We start from the raw sequence: 21634 nt of genomic DNA, 5'->3' as shown, positions 1-21634 counted from the left end.
CTACAGCTGAATTTTGAGTATCGATTATAGTGTATGAAAATTATATTTAGGTCTTCAATGTCAGCTATTTATGATGTAAATATGCTGTAAAAGGACAAGCTGTTTAAGCCAATTGAAATGAATTTCTCATCAAATGTAGACAAGGTAGGCTGTTTAGGTTAAATTACGCAAATTAATGCCTAAAGCAGTTTCTCATGATATAAAACTAGTATTTTTGCATAGCGTTCCTCTTAAAATGTTAACACATTTAGCCTCATCTGACATCTTTACACTGTATTTTAATACTATATACTATACTATTTGGTTACACTTTATTTCGATGGATCACTTTAGACATTCTACTCACTATAAGGAACCTTTGCAACTAGAGTTTGTCAAAAAGTACAAACTTCGGTACCAAGTCGTTTCTGAAATTTTAAAATGTGACGATACCAGCATTTCCCTCTAGCATTTTGAGAGCTGTTAAACAGATTCTTAAACACCTCTGATTGGCTATTGTGTTCACGAGCTTTGAATAGTTTATTATTAAGAGGAAAACCTCTTGAGATGTGACATCTTGTTTTCAAGGGGACCTCAAGAAAAACATACTTCACATACATACATACATACATACATACATACATATATACATACCTAACAAAACAAAGACAAAAGCTCTCCATCACAACAAAACCACCCATATCTTCCCCAATCCAACCATTAGATATTAGGCAATAAACAGTTGAGGTTATTCATATAGACAATTGAGAAAAAAAAAAAAGAAAAAAAAATTTATATATATATTCTCAAGCATGAAGAAAACAGTTGCAGCTTGCATGCAAATAATAAAGAAGAGACATCTTAAACTGGTGAAAAGAGGAGGTCGATCTAAAAGACTCCAATCAGAAGGGGCTTTAAATTTAAAGGCTCTCCTCTCACTTTCTTTGGATATATTTGGTACGGAAAAGAAAAGATGGTCAGTGTTTCTTAGGATGTACGATGTTTGATATGGAATTAAGTATTGTTTCAGATAGTTTGAGAAAATGCATTTGTGAACAAACTGCAACCAGTGATACTGTCGTCTCAACATACATGTCTCTGATTGGCCATTTTGTTCACGAGCTCAACATAAATGTCTCTGATTGGCCATTGTGTTGACACACTCAACATACATGTCTCTGATTGGCCATTTTGTTCACGAGCTCAACATACATGTCTCTGATTGGCCATTTTGTTCACGTCCTCAACATACATGTCTCTGATTGGCCATTGTGTTCACACGCTCAACATACATGTCTCTGGTTGGCCATTTTGTTCACGAGCTCAACATACATGTCTCTGATTGGCCATTTTGTTCACGAGCTTAACATGCATGTCTCTGATTGGCCATTTTGTTCACGAGCTTAACATACATGTCTCTGATTGGCCATTTTGTTCACGAGCTTAACATACATGTCTCTGATTGGCCATTTTGTTCACAAGCTCAACATACATGTCTCTGATTGGCCATTTTGTTCATGCGCTCAACATACATGTCTCTGATTGGCCATTTTGTTCATGCGCTCAACATATATTTGTCAAATATGTCATTGTTGATCATTGTAGCCAATCAGAGGTGTTTAAGACTCCGTTCAACAGCGCTCTGAATGCTAAAGGGAAATGCTGGTATCATCACATTTTTTTAATTTGGTACCGAAGTCTGTACTTTTGACAACTCTTTTTTCAACTGCATGTCAACTAACTCTCATTAGAGTTATAAGTTGGTTTATATTAGTAGACTGGTAGGGTTAGTAGAATAAGTTACTTATAGTCAGTAGAATGTCTTTTGGGGATCATCAGATTAAAGTGTTACCTAAAAAGCCACATCAAGCCAAAGCCATTAAATGTAAAACCTGAAATCTCCCACAGATTACAGCTGGATTGATTACGGGCTGTACATTTGTTTGTTGTCGTTCCAATTCTATGAAATACATGGCCCAAATTTGCCTCAACTAACCTACAAACACGTTCCTTAAAGCGACCACATCGACAACAACAAATATTCACAAAACCTGCTTGATGAAAAATAAAAAAGGAAAGAAGCACAGACACATCCCAGCATAAAACTCTCATTGTATATGTCACAAAGCCCATTTCTCTGCAAGAGTAAACAATTCTTCAGCCTCACATGCCAGAGAGCTTTCAGCCTCACGTCCGAGGTACTTCGTCATTAAATATTTAGCGAGGGATGAGCGCTGGATAGGTTTAATGCTTCTGACATCTTGCACACGGTTTGATATCGGCATGTGCCGAGACCACGTCAGATAAAACAGTTATTCATCCTTATAAATGAAACTCACCATGTAATTACAGAACCATTCAAAAAGGTATGAGGAATATCATGCATGGTATTCCATATTTCACCAACCACACCGGCCAATTATTAACAGACTGTTACCATGGAGATGTCGTCAGCTAGCCATAAGTGGTGATGTACATTGATTGGTGAGGGAATGGATTTTTCAAAGCTCAATAAAGGCTCTGGTACAAGATGTTCATGGCCAGATTCTTTGAGAGGTGTATCTTTGAATCGTAGGGCTCTGAATTACTTGTGAATGTACTTGATCAACTTTTCATGTCTAAACCCACAAACCACACTTGAACTTTCCTTAATGCTCCCATTCGTGACAAATCCAGCAAGAGGCTGCCATTAAATCGAAGGGATGAAACAAACAGAAACCGTCAAGTGAAACAAACTCAAAAAAGCTGAGGCTGATCAATATGAACATGCTGAGTGACCCGTTTCGTTTCAGCGTTGGAAGATTGAGACATTTTTGCTAGAAGGTGAACAACAATTTTGTTTTAAAAAAGTATGCAAAAGAAAGGCATTGATTTTGATGCGGTTTCATGTTTTCATTGCCTTTCGTGTTGCCTTGCAAAAGTCTTAATGGAAAGCAATGTGAGAGATCAGCCCTACCTGAGACAAGTGAGACTGTGTCTTTCTCCCATGATACAACACTGACGTACTCCTCTACCGAGGCCGGGATAATGCACTTGAAGACGGCCGTATTCCCCCGCATGACTCTCTGATCGGCCACACGCACTGTGTACGGCTCCCGGAATACTGCGGTGAAGAGACGAGAGTCTTTACTCAGTGTTGCTCTTACAAGCTCAAAACACTGAAACTAAAAGCATGAACTCTATGCACGTCCTGATTTCGCCGAGTTAGACGCGTTCCTGGGTCAATATAATTTGTTGATCCTGGAACAACATTCCTGTCCGAAAATGTAATCCTATCCCTAGCCCTAAACCCTTAAGTTATTCCTAAAATCAGAGGGAATGATGGGTGAATAACACAGATGTAGAAGCACATACAGGTGAAACTCGAAAAATTAGAATATTGTGCAAAAGTTTGTGTATTTCAGTAATTCAAATTAAAAGGTGAAGCTAATACATTTAGTATATATAACTATATAATATGCATGATCATACTTTTCAGAGGGCCGACATTTCTGTATTTAAAATTCTTTTTTTTATTGATTTCATGTAATATTCTAATTTTCTGAGATTTTGAATTTGGGTTTTTCATAAGATGTAAGCCATAATCACAATATTCTAATTTTTCGAGTTTCACCTGTAAACTTGACATGAACTGTAAACTTGACTCTCAGACCTGAATGTTGTTCCAGGATCTACAAAGATGTTTATCCAGAAACATGTTGCATTTGGTGAAATAAGGTTCTGTCTAAAGCCTAAATATCATAATTATATTCTGTTAAATAAATAAATAAATAGTAATATTCTAATTTAATGTAAATACATTAGTAACTGTGCAATAAAGGCAATACAATAAAGTGCATCACAATTTATAGGAAACATTTGTGCTATTTATATTGAAGAAAAAAATATATACCATATTCAGAGCACCGCCATGATAATTGGGAAAGCGAGTAAAAAGCTGTATAAAGCTTCTATATCACTTATAATTTTCCACAGCTCATGTTGTCTGGAGTTTTTTGTCCACTGGGACTTCTTGTTTCGTCAGCAAAACCATCCAAAAACACATTAAATAACAGTACAACACACTGAAGAGATGCATGTCTATACCTCACAGCCTCGCTTTCATTCCCGTTACAAATCGAAATGGCGCTGCAGTGAATAAGGTCTATTGCCGCACTTTTACTAAATAGAACATTAAAGGTCAGGCGCTTCATTTATGGAATCTTTTAGAGCCTACCATCATGGGATCATTTTATGGATTTAGTTTAATTAATTTTGTCTTAATTCATTTTTAATCATATGAATTAAACAGCTTGTAAACACATTTTACCACAAGAAAGATAAAAAAATAACCCATTAAATGTGAAAGCATTTTACAATCATTTAAGACATTTCTCCCTATAACCTTTAAGGGTTCTTTAAAATTAAGTCGAGAACCTTAGGGTTCTTTATAGAGCTCAACGGAACCTTTTTTCTAAGAGTGCGATTGGTTCAGTTGGTTGAAATGTACAAAAAATATAAATGACCCAAATTCCAGCATTGTCTTCTCCACACATGACTGACCTAAGCAAAAAATGCATTAATATTTCACTGTTTTCATCTGTCTATCTTAGAGCTGTCACAGAAGCATAGCTCTATGCGCACTTTTAACCAACGCTGAACTGTAGGAGATTTGAAAAACTCAAAGGGGTATGTCATTTTTGTTTTTATTTATTTATTTATCTATTGTTGCTATACATAAGAAGCAAGAGTTAAAGGAATTAGTTCACTTCAGATAAATTAACATTTCCTGATGATTTACTCACCCCCATTTCATTTCATGAAGATGTTCAAGTCTTTCTTCATTCGAAAAAAAAAAAAGGTTTTTGAGGAAAACATTCCAGGATTTTTCTCCATATAGTGGATTTTAACGGTTATCAATGGTTTGAAGGTCCAAATGTCAGTTTCAGTGCAGCTTTAAAGATCTCTACACGATCCCAGCCGAGGAAAAAGGGTCTTATGAATCCAAACCATTGGTAATTTTCTAAAAAAAAATGTATAAACATTTATATAATTTTTAATCACAAATGCTCGTCTTGCGCGTCCACGACTTCACGCATTACGTAATCATGTTGGAAAGGTCAGGGCGTAACCTGACGTAGGGTGAAAAACTCCCATCTCATTTACTCCTCCAACTTTAAAATCGTTTTATCTTTTTTTGTTTTTTTTGTAAAGGTCAGTTTGTAAACACTTGGTCGGTACTTCCGCCTACGTCATGTAGTGACTTTTCAACATGGTTACGTAATGTGTGGCGCAAAATGACCGATGGTTTTTCTAGATAAGACTCTTATTCCTCGGCTGGGATCGTGTAGAGATCTTTGAAGCTGCACTGAAACTCACATTTGGACCTTCAACCCGTTAATAACCATTAAAGTCACTATATGGAGAAAAATCCTGGAATGTTTTCCTCAAAAACCTTGAACCTTGAAAAACATGAATATCTTGGATTGACATAGGAGTAAATTATCAGGAAATTTTAATTCTGAAGTGAACTAATCCTTCAAATAAATGATCATGATAAAGCTATTATTTGTGTACATATTTGTGTACGTATTTCTCAGTGGGTTTCATGTTGTTTAATTATGATTTTTCCTCTGTTGAGCTGACTGACCGGCCTTAATGTGTAGATCTTGGCTCCTGATCTTCCCTGATGGGTTTTCCGCTGTGCAGTAGTATGTATTGTCATTGATTAGGTTACTAAAGCTGGACGGCAGGAATCCGTAGATCTGCAGCGTGCCGTTGGGGTGCACATGGCGGATGCCTGGGACATCGTAGATCTCCTCCCCGGTGGCCAGGTACCAGCGCAGCGTGGCGGGGGGCACGGCCGCGGCGGGACACGGCACCAGTGCCCCTGTGGTGCTGGAGAACACTACCTCTTGCAGAGATGCATTGACAAAATATAAGCTGGAACGTAGATCTTCACCGAAAACTGTCAAGGAAAAGACAGGAAAAGAGTTAGTGAGTGAGAAGTGTAATATGGATGAAGGAGCATTAATGAAATGAAATGGCGAAGTGTGTCGTTTTTTCAGTGTTTAAATATATTCTGTACCAGCTTAATATAGGCAAGTTAAACAAAACAAAACAAAAATGGCTGAAACCTGTGGTCAAGTGGCTCTTTTCAAGTGTAAACTTCCAATGTTAGCACCTAGCGATTAGCACAAACATTTAAGTAAACTGAGCTCATATGGACAAAGCAAGTTTGAATCTGACTTGCAACATACCCCATTCCCAGTACTCCTTTTTATTTCCCCGGTCCTTTACTGATCAATACGACTGTGGGGGTGAAAAGTAAAAAAAAAAATGTTTGAAAACTATTTACGGAAATTTATCATACTTTTATCTAAACTACTTAACGTTAAAACTGATTTAAATAATCACACCTAGATAGAAGACAAAAATAATTTAAGAAATGCACCGTTTAAACTCCAGTATTAGGAATCTTAAACAATGACAAAATTATAAAAAAAAAAATGTGGGGCAATTCATGGGATAAAAACTATATTTAATAAATAAATAAAATATGTTTAGGGTGGGATAAAAAAAAATCACGATGATGAAAAATCAAATATTATGTAGAAAATACTTTGCTACATATCATTGTTTTAATTTATTATTGTTATAAACACTACTTGTTTACAATTATTTTTTAAACCAAAAACAGAAGTTAAACAGAAACCGACAAACGTACTCTAGCTAAAATGTATAAAAATATGGTAAAACTTTACCATAAGGTCTAATTTGTTAATATATTAACTAACATAAACTAACTTTGACCAATACATTTGTTACAGTATTTCTTAATCTTTGTTAATGTTATTTAATAAATCATACAGGCGTTCATTGTTTGTTCATGTTATTCACAGTGCATTAACTAAAGTTAACAAAACAACATTTGATTTTGATTAGTAAATAAATGCTGCAGAAGTATAGTTCATTCTTAGTTCATGTTAACTTAAGTAATTAACTATGGTTAACTAATGAAACCTTGTTGTAAAATGTAACCAAAAAACTATTAAATTGGCAGTAGATATTAATGTAATATCATAGTAAATATATGACATGAGCACAAATGCATACAGTGCATATCTTAATAGCCAATATACGGAGAGTATTAAAGGTCAACACTAAGACACTGACAGAATGTGACATCGCATCACGTAGCTAATCACAGCCAAAGAAAAGTTCAAGATGGATGACTTCCTGCTAATTGCTAAATCCTGCTCGTGTCTTGATGAAAATCTCTTCGACGCTGTGCCACGGGCCCCATCTGAGCCCCAATCTCCGCTTGGCAGTAAATGGCTCACCCGTGACAGCTGGCAGTGTTTTCCCTCGGGACGAAACATTTTAGCACTTCATAAATTTCTAACAAGGTTTCAAATTGCAGAAGTTTCCGAGGATCAGCGGGTTTCGCTCACAAAGCAGAAGGTGCGCACAGAAGACGACGTGTATTCATAAAACACATGTGCACCCACATGCTCAGATATTACACACTAGTTGTTGGCACACTTGATGAGCAAACACCGACAAGCAAACAAACGAAACCCGCGAACAAGCGCTCGTAATGGTGATAATCTTTACTGTGGCAATCTGAGGCATATGGTATCATTCATCAAGTGGCACGCTGAAGCAACCATCTGTTAAAATGTCTTGTTTTGCCAGCGAGAGGCTTGGCGGAGCGTTTGTTCCGATATTACAGAGCGTGAAAACATTCTGGCCTTTAAGCAATGAGAATTTGCTCACTCACTCTGTTGTAAACCAAAGCAATCATTGTTGATCTTCATTCCAAGAGGACGTTTCGCTACCTAAGTGATTCAACACATTCTGCACTAATCAACGTGTGCACTTGATGAATTCACGTCGGTTTCATAGACAAGCGTTCTTTAACTGCCGCTTTCGGCTCTGAAATAAAGACCTGCTGATGTAAAACAAATTGTAAACTCCATGTGTGTCCACCACAAATGAATAAATCCTGATTAAGATATTTCAGACTGCAGAGAGTAAGCAGGGTTTCTTCTGCAAATCTGGGATATCTTAAAGGTTGGAGAGCAGCAAAAAGGATTGATAGTTGAGTTATGATGCTCTTTTCTTTTCCAAATTCTGAAGGGGAAAAAAAAGTCTCATTAAAAGAACGGAATTCTCAAAAAGAAAACCATATTAAATTGTTATAACTGTAAGAAAACCATTTTCAATTGGTATAACTGTAAGAAAACCATATTCAATTGGTATAACTGTAAGAAAACCATTTTCAATTGGTATAACTGTAAGAAAACCATATTCAATTGGTATAACTGTAAGAAAACCATTTTCAATTGGTATAACTGTAAGAAAACCATATTCAATTGGTATAACTGTAAAAACCATATTAAAGTGGTATAAATTGGCATATTAATTGGTATCTATCATTATTTCTTAGACAAAAAAAATGCTTCCCTGCTAAATAATGCTCGAAAAACATTTTGCCAGCAAAATCAAAGTCATACTGTGACTGTATAAAATAGTAGTTAGTCACGACCTGAGTCCGAAATCGCAAAATCTCTCTGGAGAGCTAATTACTTTGCTACCACTAAAAAAGTTTTTCTCAATATGGTATGAATGTGTTTGACCTTTTGTGTGATCATGTGACCTTTTCACGAAAATGCAACGATACTTGAGGTTGTAAAATGCAATATGGTCGTGATTCCACGTGCTTCCCATGTTATAATATTTTTTATGAATTAATATTGACAATCTTTGTTTAAAAAAAAAAAGTGACAAAAGTCGTATGTCAGAATTTACAATACTAATAGTCATAAAAGAGTTGGCAAAAGTACCAACTAGTACCAAGTAGGATGACCTACTTCTTGTGGCGAGATTTTGACGTGCGCATTTGATTGGATGCCCATTCTATTCACTATATTATCCCATGAGGCCACGGGAGAGGATTTGTAAATGGCAGTGAAGACGCTGGTAGACGCTGGAACTGACGCTGGTAGGTCACATGATCATGACAACATGACCACAGAGTAATCAATCCAGATAATAATAAAAAAAGGTCCAAGGCCCAGGAAAACAGGGAGACAGGCAGAAGAACAAAACCATGAAAAGGAAACCTTAGATAGCAACAAAAAATGTAGTATAAGGCAGTGTGTCCACCAAAGTGTTTTTAGCCAGCTGAAAAGTGTTGCTAGTATCTCATTTCACACATATTTTGTTTCTGTGTTGATTCTATATTAAAATGTCGATTCAATGTAACGTATTTTCTCTGGCTCTTGTTTTACATGATTTTGTTCCGTTATTATGCTTGTTGTTGTCGTCTGTTGACGTTGGACAAGCAGAATGTGGCGTTTGGTCGGTGTGGTATTAGTCCCACCCCTCCTCCACTGTGATTGGACGGTTGGGTAAAAAGTGACAGTGATGAGCGCTGCGTTTTACCCCAAAATTGAACATTCTTCAACTCTCGGCGACCTGTAAAAAACGCCGGGCGTTCAGCGCTTCAGCGTGAAAAAAACGCTCAGCGCCTCATTACGCTCATGGCGTTTAAAAAACGTGGCGCTCCCATTGAAAACAACTGGAAAAATACGCTAGCTGCGTGAAAAAAACGCTTTGGTGGACACACAGCCTTACTCTAACATACCGCAAAACTTCGCAAAGAATGACTGAACACACAGGGTTTAACATGATAATAACACACAGGTGGAAGCAATCAGCACATGATGCGTCCAGGCAATAAATCATGGGAAATGCAGTTCATAATGCGATAAAGAAAAGCAGGAGGCGGCGATCCTAAATGAGACAAGGGTGTAGAGTTACATTCAAGCTATTTCAAGGCATGAAGAAATTTTTTTTTCCAAGGAAAAAACATTTAAATGTGTAATTTCGGTGATCAAATATGAGATCTAAGGGATACAATTATTGACTACAGGGGGACTTTAAATATTATTTTAATCCACAACATCTCAGTTTGAGAGATGAGTTTTCTCTGATAAGGAAGCCTTCTTAAAGCTTTTTTTTTTCTTTAAAAAATAAAGCATAAAATGTCCAAAAGCAGAAGTAACATCAAATCCTTCTTGAAAGGGCCACACATCTGAATTTACAGGAAAACAGCACTTCAATGCTCAACAACACGTAGGAAAATTTCACAATTGTCATAATTTTTCATGAGATGAACCATAAAGACGAAAAAGTGACACTGTTTAATAATGTATTGTGTGCATTCATAATTAACCAAGGTTTTTCTCTCTTTGGGAACTGCTTTTGGAAGAAAAACTGCACTCTATTCAATATTAAACTGCTCTCTCATGTGAAGGTCTGTACATCAAATACATCTACCCATCCTTTTATTTAGGCTGGGTGAGTGATTGGGATGGCAGTTGACTCTAATGCACTGGCCTTGCTTTGCCTGTAGGCCTTTAATGTCGTGTCACCTGAGACATGGGCTGAACCTGATGGAAAGTGGCTAACAACAAGCCAAGGTGACTTTAGTAGGGCATTTCAGAAACACGCACACAATTTGCATGATTTCCCCACCCACCCACACACACACATACTGTAATTAGCTGTGAATTTATGCATACACACAATCATACTCAAACTGAGATGCTCAAATATTGATTTATTTTGCCATGTTCACAGGTTTGGAGGTACTGATTGATTTTCGATTCACTTTTTCTGCAGGTACATGTGGTAACAACTGTTTTTATAAGCGAGTCATTGAATTATTCACTCAACTAAATCACTGACTGACTGAGGAACAAAACAGCAGAATGTATATTTATTATGATGGGATGAGGAATATTTAGGCATTGAGGAATATAAGAGCTTTTCGCCATATTGACAGCATGCTAAAAAGTGTTAGCATTTAAGAGCACCAGGAGATTAGCTTTATGCCAAAGGCAAAGACTGCAAATCAGAATCTCAGGCCTCAAAGAGAATATCCACTCGTTGTTTAAACTCAAATTGCCTGAAGTTTCCAACATCTACTAAAATTTGTGAAGATAAATGTCCACACTCACATGCCCAGTTTCACAGACCAGGCTTAAGTTTAATGCCAGACTAAAATGCGTGTTTGGGCCAGAGTGCGGATCGGGCCGCATTTTTCTGTCCGAGCCCGGCCGGACACAGTTAAAAATCTCATTTTTTTCTCATACTAATAACAAGTACGTTTGATTGTGTAGAAAGCCTGCTTTTATTAAGCAACTGGAAGGCATTCGGAAATGTTTACAGATGTGCGCAACGCATCAGCGTGCGCCGCACATGGCCAACAAAGCGCATGTTATTGAAGTTACATGGAATTCCCGGTCCTCTTGCTGTCATATTTCATGAGAAATCCACAACCCTTACATTGAACATAACCAACATGTTTATCACTATCGGCCTTGACAACTATGTAGAAGAACTTACACACAGTAGAGTTTCCTTCATTTTCGGTGGTTTTAAAATCTCCTGAGGCCAACTTCTTTTTAACGTCTTCCATCATTGCGCTGCCAGCCACATGTAGCCAAATATGCAATATTTTGCACTCACGTGTTGCGCGTTGTCACAGCAACATAAACAAATTTCCGCACACATGAAGATGGATGTTAGGGTAATATTTTACATTTATTTTAATCACAAAAACAAACATTTGCATCCAGTTAAACATTATAATAAGCTGTTTTAAATTTCAAATGTTCAATGCCTTATCGCGCCGACGTGACCGAGCCCGACCCGAACCCGAACGTCATTTCAAAATATGTGTCCGAACCCGGCCCGGCCCGTCGGGTCCCGTCAGGCTCGGTTCGGGTATCCATCCTCTAGTTTGGGCTGTTTTAACTAAAAGCAACTTAAAATACATCAGTGCCATTGTTTTGTCTCAAGAGATTTTTTATGGTCTGTTTACACGACACCGTTTTCAACTAAAAACTTAAAACTTTTTATGAGTTTTGGACGTTCGTTTACAAGACAACAGCGTTTTGGATGCCTGAACTTTTGAAAAAGGGTTTCAAAGTGCACGTTTTTAAAACAGTCTCCGTATAAACCACAAAGAACTTGAATCTCTGAAGAAGATGACGCCATGCACATGTGTATTACGTGTTCACTCTACAGTGTTTCATCGCCATCTAATGGCCTGGCAGCAGAATACAGCGCTTTCAGTCGTTTTCACGGATCCGTGTCAATGGGGATCATTTTGACAATGGTGTCGTATAAACACCATAAGTTGTGTTTATGAAAGCTACTTAAATGTCCTAATTTAGCTAAGGTCTACTTCTGGCTTAATGTAAACCCTGTCTGTGAAATCGAACTTCAGCGTTTGGCTTCAGTCGTCAGACCATATGGGTGCCTTTTAAATTGTAATTTAATGTAATGCCAGTTCAGTCTGATTTTTAGAAAAATTAGCAATTTTTTTTGCACAAAAGAGCACAATTTTGCTTAGCGTTAAAAGAGATGGTGGGTGAAGAAAAGTCCCATATGTTTATTTCCAGCGCTGAATTATTTTGCCAAGTATTATGCCAACCCTATTATCCAAGTATTATATTTCAGAATTGGTTTAATTAATTTGTAATAAAAATTGTTTTTAAATACAAATAATACTTTTAATAGTTAGCTTGTAATATACAATCATATTTTATAATAAGATTGTTTTTCTTTTCTGCATAGCAGGAAAAGAAAAGTCCCCCTGTGGTGAAAATCAAGCTTTTAATGTTGTTTATATATGTCTATGTGGTATTTTAATATGCTTTTATTAAATTATTTATATAATTTTAATATTTAATATAAGAAACCATGTGTAAATTCACAAGTTAACACCATTGCTGAGTATTTTCTCTTTAAAATTGCAGCGAACCAAAGACAGTCTCAAAAACACGTTTGAAATCGCTGGTGTTTCTGACGTCACAAACTACCTTGTAAACAATCAGATCAACGTGTGATCATCAACGAGTGGATCTCTGAGCTGAGTGAGTGAGTGGAGGCGGGGCTCATTTGCATATTCATAGATCTACGTTTAATAAACGAGGCAAGGGTATAGAGTTACAATCAAGCCATTTTAAAGCATGAAGAATCTTTTTTTTTCAAGGAAAAAACGTTTAAATGTAATTTTGGTGATCAATGATGAGTTTAAGGTATACAATTATTGCCTACAGGGGAACTTTAAAAAAAACATGCGCCCAATATTAAAAACGACCCTTATATAGAGGGCTATTTGAAGGGACAGTCATTTCTAGTGGTAAATTCCTACATCTCACCAGGAGATGACAGCCACAACGGAAACACACGCGTGTTCTTTCCTTTTAAATGTATATACGTTTTTTTACCAACTTTTTACTTAAGCTAGTTTGTTTTCATGGAGCTTGTAATGCAGATAGCACAAAGCAATCTGCTTTATTGTTTATATTAAATAGCAAGGACGAACTATACGAAGAGTGTCAGTCTTTTCTGTGCACTCAGTGTCCAGATTCACTTACTCATTTTCAATAACTCCTTTGAGTGGACTACATAAGTGTACAAATGTAATGAATAGGGAATGAGGGTGTATTATCTATCTATCAGCACTTATCACAAAAACAGAAATATCATGATTTGCAACAAATCTCTCTCTCTCTCTCTCTCTCTCTCTCTCTCTCTCTCTCTCTCTCTCTATCTGTCTCTCTCTCTCTCTCTCTCTCTCTCTCTCTCTCTCTCTCTCTCTCTCTCTCTCTCTCTCTCTCTCTCTCTCTCTCTCTCTCACACACACACACACACACACACACATTAGAAAGCCATTAGTGAATCGGTTCATCAAAACTGCCCTCTCTCTCCTATGCAATGTTGATCCTTTCTTTAAAAAACACAATTGCTGTTGTGCCACAAAACTAGTGTACAGATTAAATGATAATCATATCATCAGATAATGATCTTTTTCATTAGATGGCTCTAGCATACTTAGCTACTTCTTAGTAGTGTGTAGCTTACTAACTACTACAAAGATCTAGTATACAGTTCAAATACTTTAAATAACAGGCTGCAAACAACAAATGTAGCTTTCCCGAAACTGTGTTGGTGAGGGTCACAATTTGAGATGGATCATGCATGTATGTAGCAGTTCCTAAAAAGTTAGGACCTTCGACCTTATAGCTATTGATATAGATGAAATATTATTCAGTAAAGCATCAAATGGGCAAAAGAACAATCATACATGTATTTAAAAACACAACAGGTAGAACACTAGTCTCTGACTCAAATTTAGGGTGACTAGTCAATCACACACAAACGCATTTGTCATCTTCAGCTGCCTAATCATCCGTCCCACACAGCTTTCAGGGCCACTGATGCATTATCTGAGCAATGGTGCGATCAATGCTGATGAGGCAAACACTAACACCACAAATAAACCGACAAATCCACCACTGTCTAGTATCATTACAAACTGCCATTAACAAAGAACTTCAAGTTTTGTGTACTATCTGTCTAGTTTTCATCAAAACTCATGACAACAATATTCTAAAACATCACAATATCACTGTAAACTTACTCAAAAACCTAAATTTGTGTATAAAGCCCAATACTTTCCGCCCTGTGTGCATGTTTGTTGCGTCAACGGTCAATTATAAGATCTTTGTTTTGTTTTTTTGCAATTCATAGTTTTCAGTCATGTGACTGGTGCAGAGACCTGGAGGGTTTAACATCCATAGAACTGCTGCAGTATTTCAATCATTACAATACATTCTTAAATGCCTAATGTAAAAAAAAAAAAAAAAAAAAAAAAAAAAAAAAGTTTAATGTGCCTGGTAATATTAAAATATCAAATTCAATATACACCTTGTTATGATGCATTTTATATACAGGCAAGCAGATGAGCCCAGAATATGAACGCAACTCGCTAAATTACACATCAAGCGTTTTCTTTATAGTAGGCTAGTTTTCTATGGGAAATCGCTTAACATAAAACTTTGCTTGTTGTGTTAATATTCTGGGTTCATCTACACATAGTACGTTTTATTAATAAGGTGTATAGTGAATCTGGTCCTCCATTATCATCGTCTAAAGTCAGGACTCTACGGATACGTCTACATTAATCCGGATAGATTTAAAAACTGAGTTTTCGTTTCAAAACGCTCTTTGTCCACACTAGCGTTTTCAAGCGCTTTCCAAAAGTTTCTCATTCACACTGAAACTTAAAAAAAAAAAAAAAAAAAAGATAAATTCGCCTTACAGCGCATGTGTAAACCCTCATAAAAGCTCACTGAGCTGATACAGACAGAACCAGACATAATCAAGTTATCACGCAATTCTTCTGGCAGGATCATTAAAGTTAGCAAAGTATCTCAGCATTCACTGATGTCGCACTCACTCACTATTATCTGTTTTGTCTAAAGCGCAACTGCTCTCATGTTGTGCCGCAGGACAGCAAATGCGAGTGCATTTTCAGTCATCTTTGCAGGACTGTGATATGAAGAGTGAGCAAAGTAATATATTTTAGCAACAGTGTGAAAGTGAATTGCACATAACAGGCACAATACCAGTATAAACATGAATATCTATGGGTTTAATATGCGTCACATGACTAAACTTACGTCATCGTTTTCAAATACCTCCATTTTCACAGTCCAAACTACAACCCCAAATCAGAAAAAGTTGGGACATTTTTTAAAATGCAATAAAATCAAGAATCTGTGATTTGTTAATTCTATTTCATCTTTTTTAACTGACAAAAGTACAAAGAAAAGTTTTCACTGACCAACATAATTGTATTTTGTAAATATGAACAAATTTTGGTTTTGATGGCTACAACACACCCCAAAAAAGTTGGGACGGAGACTAAATAAAAGTGAAAAGATTATCCAAATTAGATTATCCAACTATTTTGATACAGTCCACAATGAGCAGGTGAATTGGTAATAGTTGAGGGTATCATGTTTGGGTGTAAAAGTGCTTCTCAGTCTTTTTAAGAAAAGATGGGTCATGGCTCATCACTTTGTGCCAAATATCATGAGAGAATTGTCAAACAATTAAAAAATCACATTTCTCAATGCAAGATTGCAAAGAATTTATGTCTCTTATCATCTTCCATACATAATATTGTCACAAGATTCAGGGAATCCAGAGAAATCTCAGTCTGTGTTGGGTAAGGCAGAAGACCTCTGTTGAATGTGCGTAACCTTTGAGCCCTCAGATGGCATTGCACAAGATACCATCATGCTACTCTGTTAAATACAGTCGCATGTGCTCAGGGGTAATTTGGAAAACCGTTTTCACTGAACACAGTCTGACGCTGCATTAAGAAATGCCACTTGAATCTCTGTTACGCAAGGAGAAAGCTTTACATCAGTTCTATGTGGAGATGCCGGCGAGTTCTCTGGGCCTGAGCTCATCTCAGATGGTCTAGAAGACAGTGGAAATGTGTGCTGTGGTCAGATGAGCCCATGTTTCAGCTTGTTTTTGGGAGAAAATGGACACCGAGTTCTCAGTCCCAAAGACGAACGGCACCAACCAGACTTTCACCAGCGACAGGTGCACAAGCAAACATCTGTGCTGGTATTGAGGTGCATCATTGCAAACGGTATGGGTAACTTGCATTATTGTGAAGGTACCATTGACATGGAGGCATATATTTGGATTGTACAGAAACATAAACTGCCATCAAGATGACATCTTTCCTGGGAAGCAAGACAATGCCAGGCCTCATTCTGCATGTGCTACAAGTGAGTGGTTTCTAGACACTCTGCACCATAGAAGGGATGTGCCTGCCTGTTTACTGCAGTCCAGATATGTCTCTTATGGAAAATATATGACCCATCATGAAAAGGAGAATCAGGCAATGATGACCACAGACTGTTGAGCGGCTGTCTTGTATCAGACAAGATTGGGCAAATATTCCATTAGCAAAACTCCAGCAATTAGTATCCTCAACTCCCAAATGATTAAAAAGTGTAATTAAAAGGAAAGGTGATGTGACACAGTGGTAAACATGTCTCTGTACCAACTTTTTTGGGGTGTGTTGCAGCCATCAAAATCAAAATTTGTTCATATTTACAATATAAAATTATGTTGGTCAGTGAAAACATTGGAAAACTTTTCTTTGAACTTTTGTCAGTTAAAAAAAGTTTAAATAGAATGAACAAATCACAGATTCTTGATTTTATTGCATTTTACAAAATGTCCCAACTTTTTCTGATTTGGGGTTGTACAACGCGAAAGCAAGTTTTCAAATGTATCCACTTTGGAGAGCGTTTTCAAAAAACGAACTCTGTTACTAACGTAACCTCGTTTCTCTCTAGAGAGGGAACGAGTACTGCGTAATATCTTACGCTATGGGGAAAACCTCTTTTCCACGAGATATTGAAGCCAAAAATTATCCTTTAATTTTGATTAATGTAAAACGCTGTGCGGCAGCGTGCAGACATAGGCAAGACGGCTTGCGCGCCTATTGGCTGCCCTGCGGCAACAGAAGCAAGCCTATCGAGAGAGGCCCTGCTTGACGTGACATCCCATGGGTGTGCTTCGCGCCCATTTCGTCACGTCCCGCCAGAATAGGGGTGGCCTTGGCCTATAAATACGCTCGACAGGCTGATACAAACTGGTTTTCATCGCTGAAGCGAACCAGCGCTGTTGTATGCACGGCAAGATACGAGTATCTCTCGTACTGCGTAATATCTTATGCTATGGGGAACACAATGTAAGACGCCGTGCGTACTGGGATCCGGCACCAAAGTCCCAAGGGCAGTAGCCCGGGGCTCATATAGTGCATAATCACCGTAGACTCACAGAGAGTCGGAGAAGAGAGGCTACCAGCATCATTCCCCACGAAATAGCATCCCATAGGAGCTAGTTATGTCAACAGTATATCCCGCAGACAGGGTGAACGCGTTCAGCCTGAACTGGGCAAAAGTACGGGCTATTCAACACCCATGGAGCTGTTCCATCGATCAGTGAGCGATACTCAATCAAAACTCAGCATTCTGCGCCGGCGCAGCGGGACAGATAGTACTGAAATCTAGACTGACAGCAGCTTGGCCTGTAAGGCGGGAACTTCTAGGTTATAGAACCTTATAAATGTAGACGGCAAAGCCCAGCCCGCCGCCATACAGATATCATGCAAGGAAATCCCACTAGACCACGCCCACGAAGAGGCCACGCCTCTCGTGGAGTGCGCTCTGACACCCAAAGGACACTGCAGGCCCTTAGAAGTGTAAGCCAGCGCTATGGCATCGACTATCCATCTGGATAGGCTCTGTTTTGATGCGGCCAGTCCCTTGGAGCGTCCGCCAAACAAAACAAAGAGCTGCTCGGTCTGCCTGAAGACAGACGAGCGGGACACATAAACTCTCAGCGCCCTGACGGAGCAAAGGAGATTAGCATCCGCTTCCTCATTGTTCACCGGGAGGGCGCACAGGGAAATAACCTGGGCCCTGAACGGTGTGTTGAGGGATTTTGGTTTGGGTATGACTTTTGAGTCATTGGTTTGAGTATGACTTTTGAGTCATTAGGCCCAAACTCCATACAGGACGCGCTTACTGAAAGCGCTTGTAAGTCCCCCACGCGCTTCATTGAAGCAAGAGCCACAAGAAATACCGTTTTGAAAGACAGGTGCTTCATGTCTGACAAATGGATTGGCTCGAATGGGGCACCTTTCAGGGCTTCCAGAACCGTAGAAAGGTCCCACATAGGGACTGAGGGAGGTCTGGAAGGATTCAGCCTCCGAGCTCCCCTGAGGAATCGCACGACGAGGCCGTTCTTCCCCAGTGACTGGCCAGACGTCGGTTTTGCAAACGCCGTTATGGCCGCCACGTATACTTTGAGCGTGGACGGGGTTCTACCCTTATCCAGCAGCTCCTGAAGGAAGGAGAGCACTTCCGTAACCCCGCAGTCTACGGGTGAAAAGCCCTGAGCTTGACACCAGGTAGAGAACACTGACCATTTCGAGGAGTAGAGCCGTCTAGTAGACGGGGCCCTAGCCTGCGTGATCGTGTTTAACACTCCCTCCGGGAGGTTAGCGGGTACCCGTTGATGGCCCACACATGTAGGGACCATAACTCCGGGCGAGGATGCCAAATCGAGCCCTTTGCCTGAGAGAGGAGGTCTCTCCTCACCGGTATCGGCCATGGGGCAGTGCTGGTCAGCTGCATCAGGACTGGGAACCAGGTTTGGTTCGTCCATAGCGGAGCCACGAGCAGCACTGGGCATCCATTTTCCCTGATTCGTTCCAGCACTTGAGGCAGGAGCGAGACGGGGGGAAAAGCATAAAGGGGGCATCGGGGCCATACGTGGGCCAGCGCGTCCCTGCTCTTGGAGAAAAAGTTCGGACAGTGAGCGTTTTCCTGGGACGCGAACAGGTCCACCTGCGCTATGCCGAACGTCTCCCACAGCAGTTGGATCGTCTGCGGGTGCAGCGACCATTCCCCTGCTGGGACATTGTTTCTGGACAGTCTGTCTGGTCCCAGATTCAGGTGACCAGGCACATGCGCTGCTTTCAGTGAAAGCAGGTTGTGCTGAGCCCAGTCCAGGAGGCGTTTCGTCAGCCTGTAAAGGCTTCAGGACCTGACGCCGCCCTGGTGATTTATGTACGCCACCACTGACATATTGTCCGACCGAACTAAGACGTGGCGGCCTTTTATCTGGGGACAAAAGCGCCTTAGCGCCTTGTCTACTGCCAGCATTTCTAGACAGTTTATTTGTAGGAGCTTCTCCCGTTCTGACCAGTGGCCAAAGAACGGTCTGCCCTCGAGCAGCGCTCCCCATCCCGAGGTGGAGGCGTCCGTGGACACCACCATCACACTCGAGGGAGTCGCCAGACTTCAGTTCAAGTTCTTTTTTTTTTTATTCAGTCATGATGTTATTACAGACACAATATTAATCAGATCAACAACAAAATAATAACATTCAATGCTGAATAGGAGCATGAGGAAGACCTAGTCTTATAATTTCATGCCCCTTTTTTCAATAATCTTAGTTGACACAAAACAGATGGCTCGCCGTTTTTTTTTTTTTTTTTTTTTTTTTAATCGAGGTAGGCTACAATATTACTTCACATCTAAATAATTAACAATTTCAAATTTGTCAAACATTGGTTCTTATGCTTCACTGCCTTCGTATTTTCCAAGAGCATTTTTTTTATACATTTTTTTTAATTGAACAATCGTGTTACATGTTTTTTGCACAATGTCCAAAGAGTTCCATAAATTGATCCCAATTGCAAGAAACCCTTTTTGTTTTTGTGAGGTGCGTGAATATGGTACACAAAAATTACCTTTTCTTCTGTTGTTACTGTCTGTAATTAGCATGAATTTGTTTTGAATATGTATTGGCACCAAATTATTTTTCACCTTCCACATAATTTGTAGTATTTTAAATTTGACCAACTCTTTTAATTTCAAGGTCTGCAATATTATAAACAGTTTGTTTGTGTGGTCTCGTAAACATTTATAAGTCACAATTCTTATCGCTTTCTTCTGAAGTAAGAAAAGCCTTTCTGTATAACTGGTGCAAGCATTACCCCACACTTCGATACAATATGTTAAATATGGAACAATTAAGGTTATATATAGAAGCTGTAATGAAGTTTCATCCAATATGTGTTTAACTTTATAAAGAATACCAATATTTTTACTAACTTTACCTTTGATATGCTCAATATGAGTCTTCCAGCTAAGTTTGCTGTCTAGGATAACTCCCAAAAATTTGATTTCTGAGACACATTCAATATTTACATTCTCAATAACTAATTTTTTGTCCATTGCAGCAAGAATTTCTTCAGTTAAATGAATTAGTGCAAGGGCAGTTGATCTATTGGATCGAAATCCGTATTGATAGTCAAAAAGTAAATCATTTTTTTCCAAAAATAAATCTCATTTATGAGTAAACCATTTTTCTATTATTTTAGAAAACTGCGAAAGTATTGAAACAGGTCGATAATTATTAAACTCATGTTTATCTCCTTTTTTAAAAATAGGTATTATCTTAGCAGTCTTCATCTTTTGAGGGAAAACACCTGAACTAAAAGAAAGATTGAAAATATAAGTTAGAGGTTGAAGTATGCAATCTATAGTTTTTTTTACAATGCTCATATCTATTCCATCACCATCACAAGATGTTTTAGTTTTGCACTTTCTCACAATATCTAAGATTTCAGTTCCGGTAAATTCATTGAGAAACATTGACTGTAAGATTCTACTACCTCCTGTCGCACTACTACACCATTCTACATGATTGGATTTTTCAAGACTTTTCGCAATATTAGGTCCGGCATTGACAAAGAAGGAAATAAACTCACTTGCAATATCTGTTCCATCATTGATAACCTTTCCTTTGTGCTCAAAATACTCAGGTAAATTTTTACTCTGAGAATTTGGCTTCATAACCTTATTTAAAATTTTCCAAGTTTCTTTAATATTGGTCTTGTATTCATATAATTTGTTTTTATACCAGTCAGACTCACGCCTGACTGGTACCAGTCGGCTTTTTCCAAGGTTTCAGAGCCGAGACGCATTTCCTGTCGACCCTGAGGCGAAACAGACCAGCGGCCCAAGCCCCGGGCGGAACTCGTGCTTTCAGCCATAACTGCAGTGGGCGCATACGAAGCAGGCCCAGCTGAAGTACTGAAGATGCTGAGGCCATGAGGCCCAGCATTTTCTGAAACCGTTTGAGCGGGACTATAGAGCCGCGGCGGAAGGATTTCACGGCGCGCTGAATGTTCAGTCCTCGC

The 21634-nt window shown here is 38.7% G+C and overlaps 1 protein-coding gene across 1 annotated transcript in view; it reads right to left on the bottom strand.

Moving 5' to 3' along the window:
* The window catches only part of dscamb (Down syndrome cell adhesion molecule b), a 174289-nt gene that overhangs the window by 128245 nt on the left and 24410 nt on the right, over positions 1 to 21634 (bottom strand). Inside the window, exons 2-3 of the mRNA XM_077207616.1 lie at positions 5609 to 5926; positions 2936 to 3082 (exon numbers count right to left, since the gene is read on the bottom strand). Coding sequence (XP_077063731.1) covers positions 2936 to 3082; positions 5609 to 5926 — 465 coding nt within the window. The remainder of the gene's footprint in view (positions 1 to 2935; positions 3083 to 5608; positions 5927 to 21634) is intronic.

This window comes from Siphateles boraxobius, unplaced genomic scaffold (assembly GCF_051911475.1).
Source record: "Siphateles boraxobius isolate OS27281-9 unplaced genomic scaffold, OSU_SipBor_1 6, whole genome shotgun sequence".
Lineage (NCBI taxonomy): Eukaryota > Metazoa > Chordata > Actinopteri > Cypriniformes > Leuciscidae > Siphateles > Siphateles boraxobius.
Note: the sequence above shows the minus strand (reverse complement) of the source record. Positions and strands in the feature narration are given on the sequence as shown.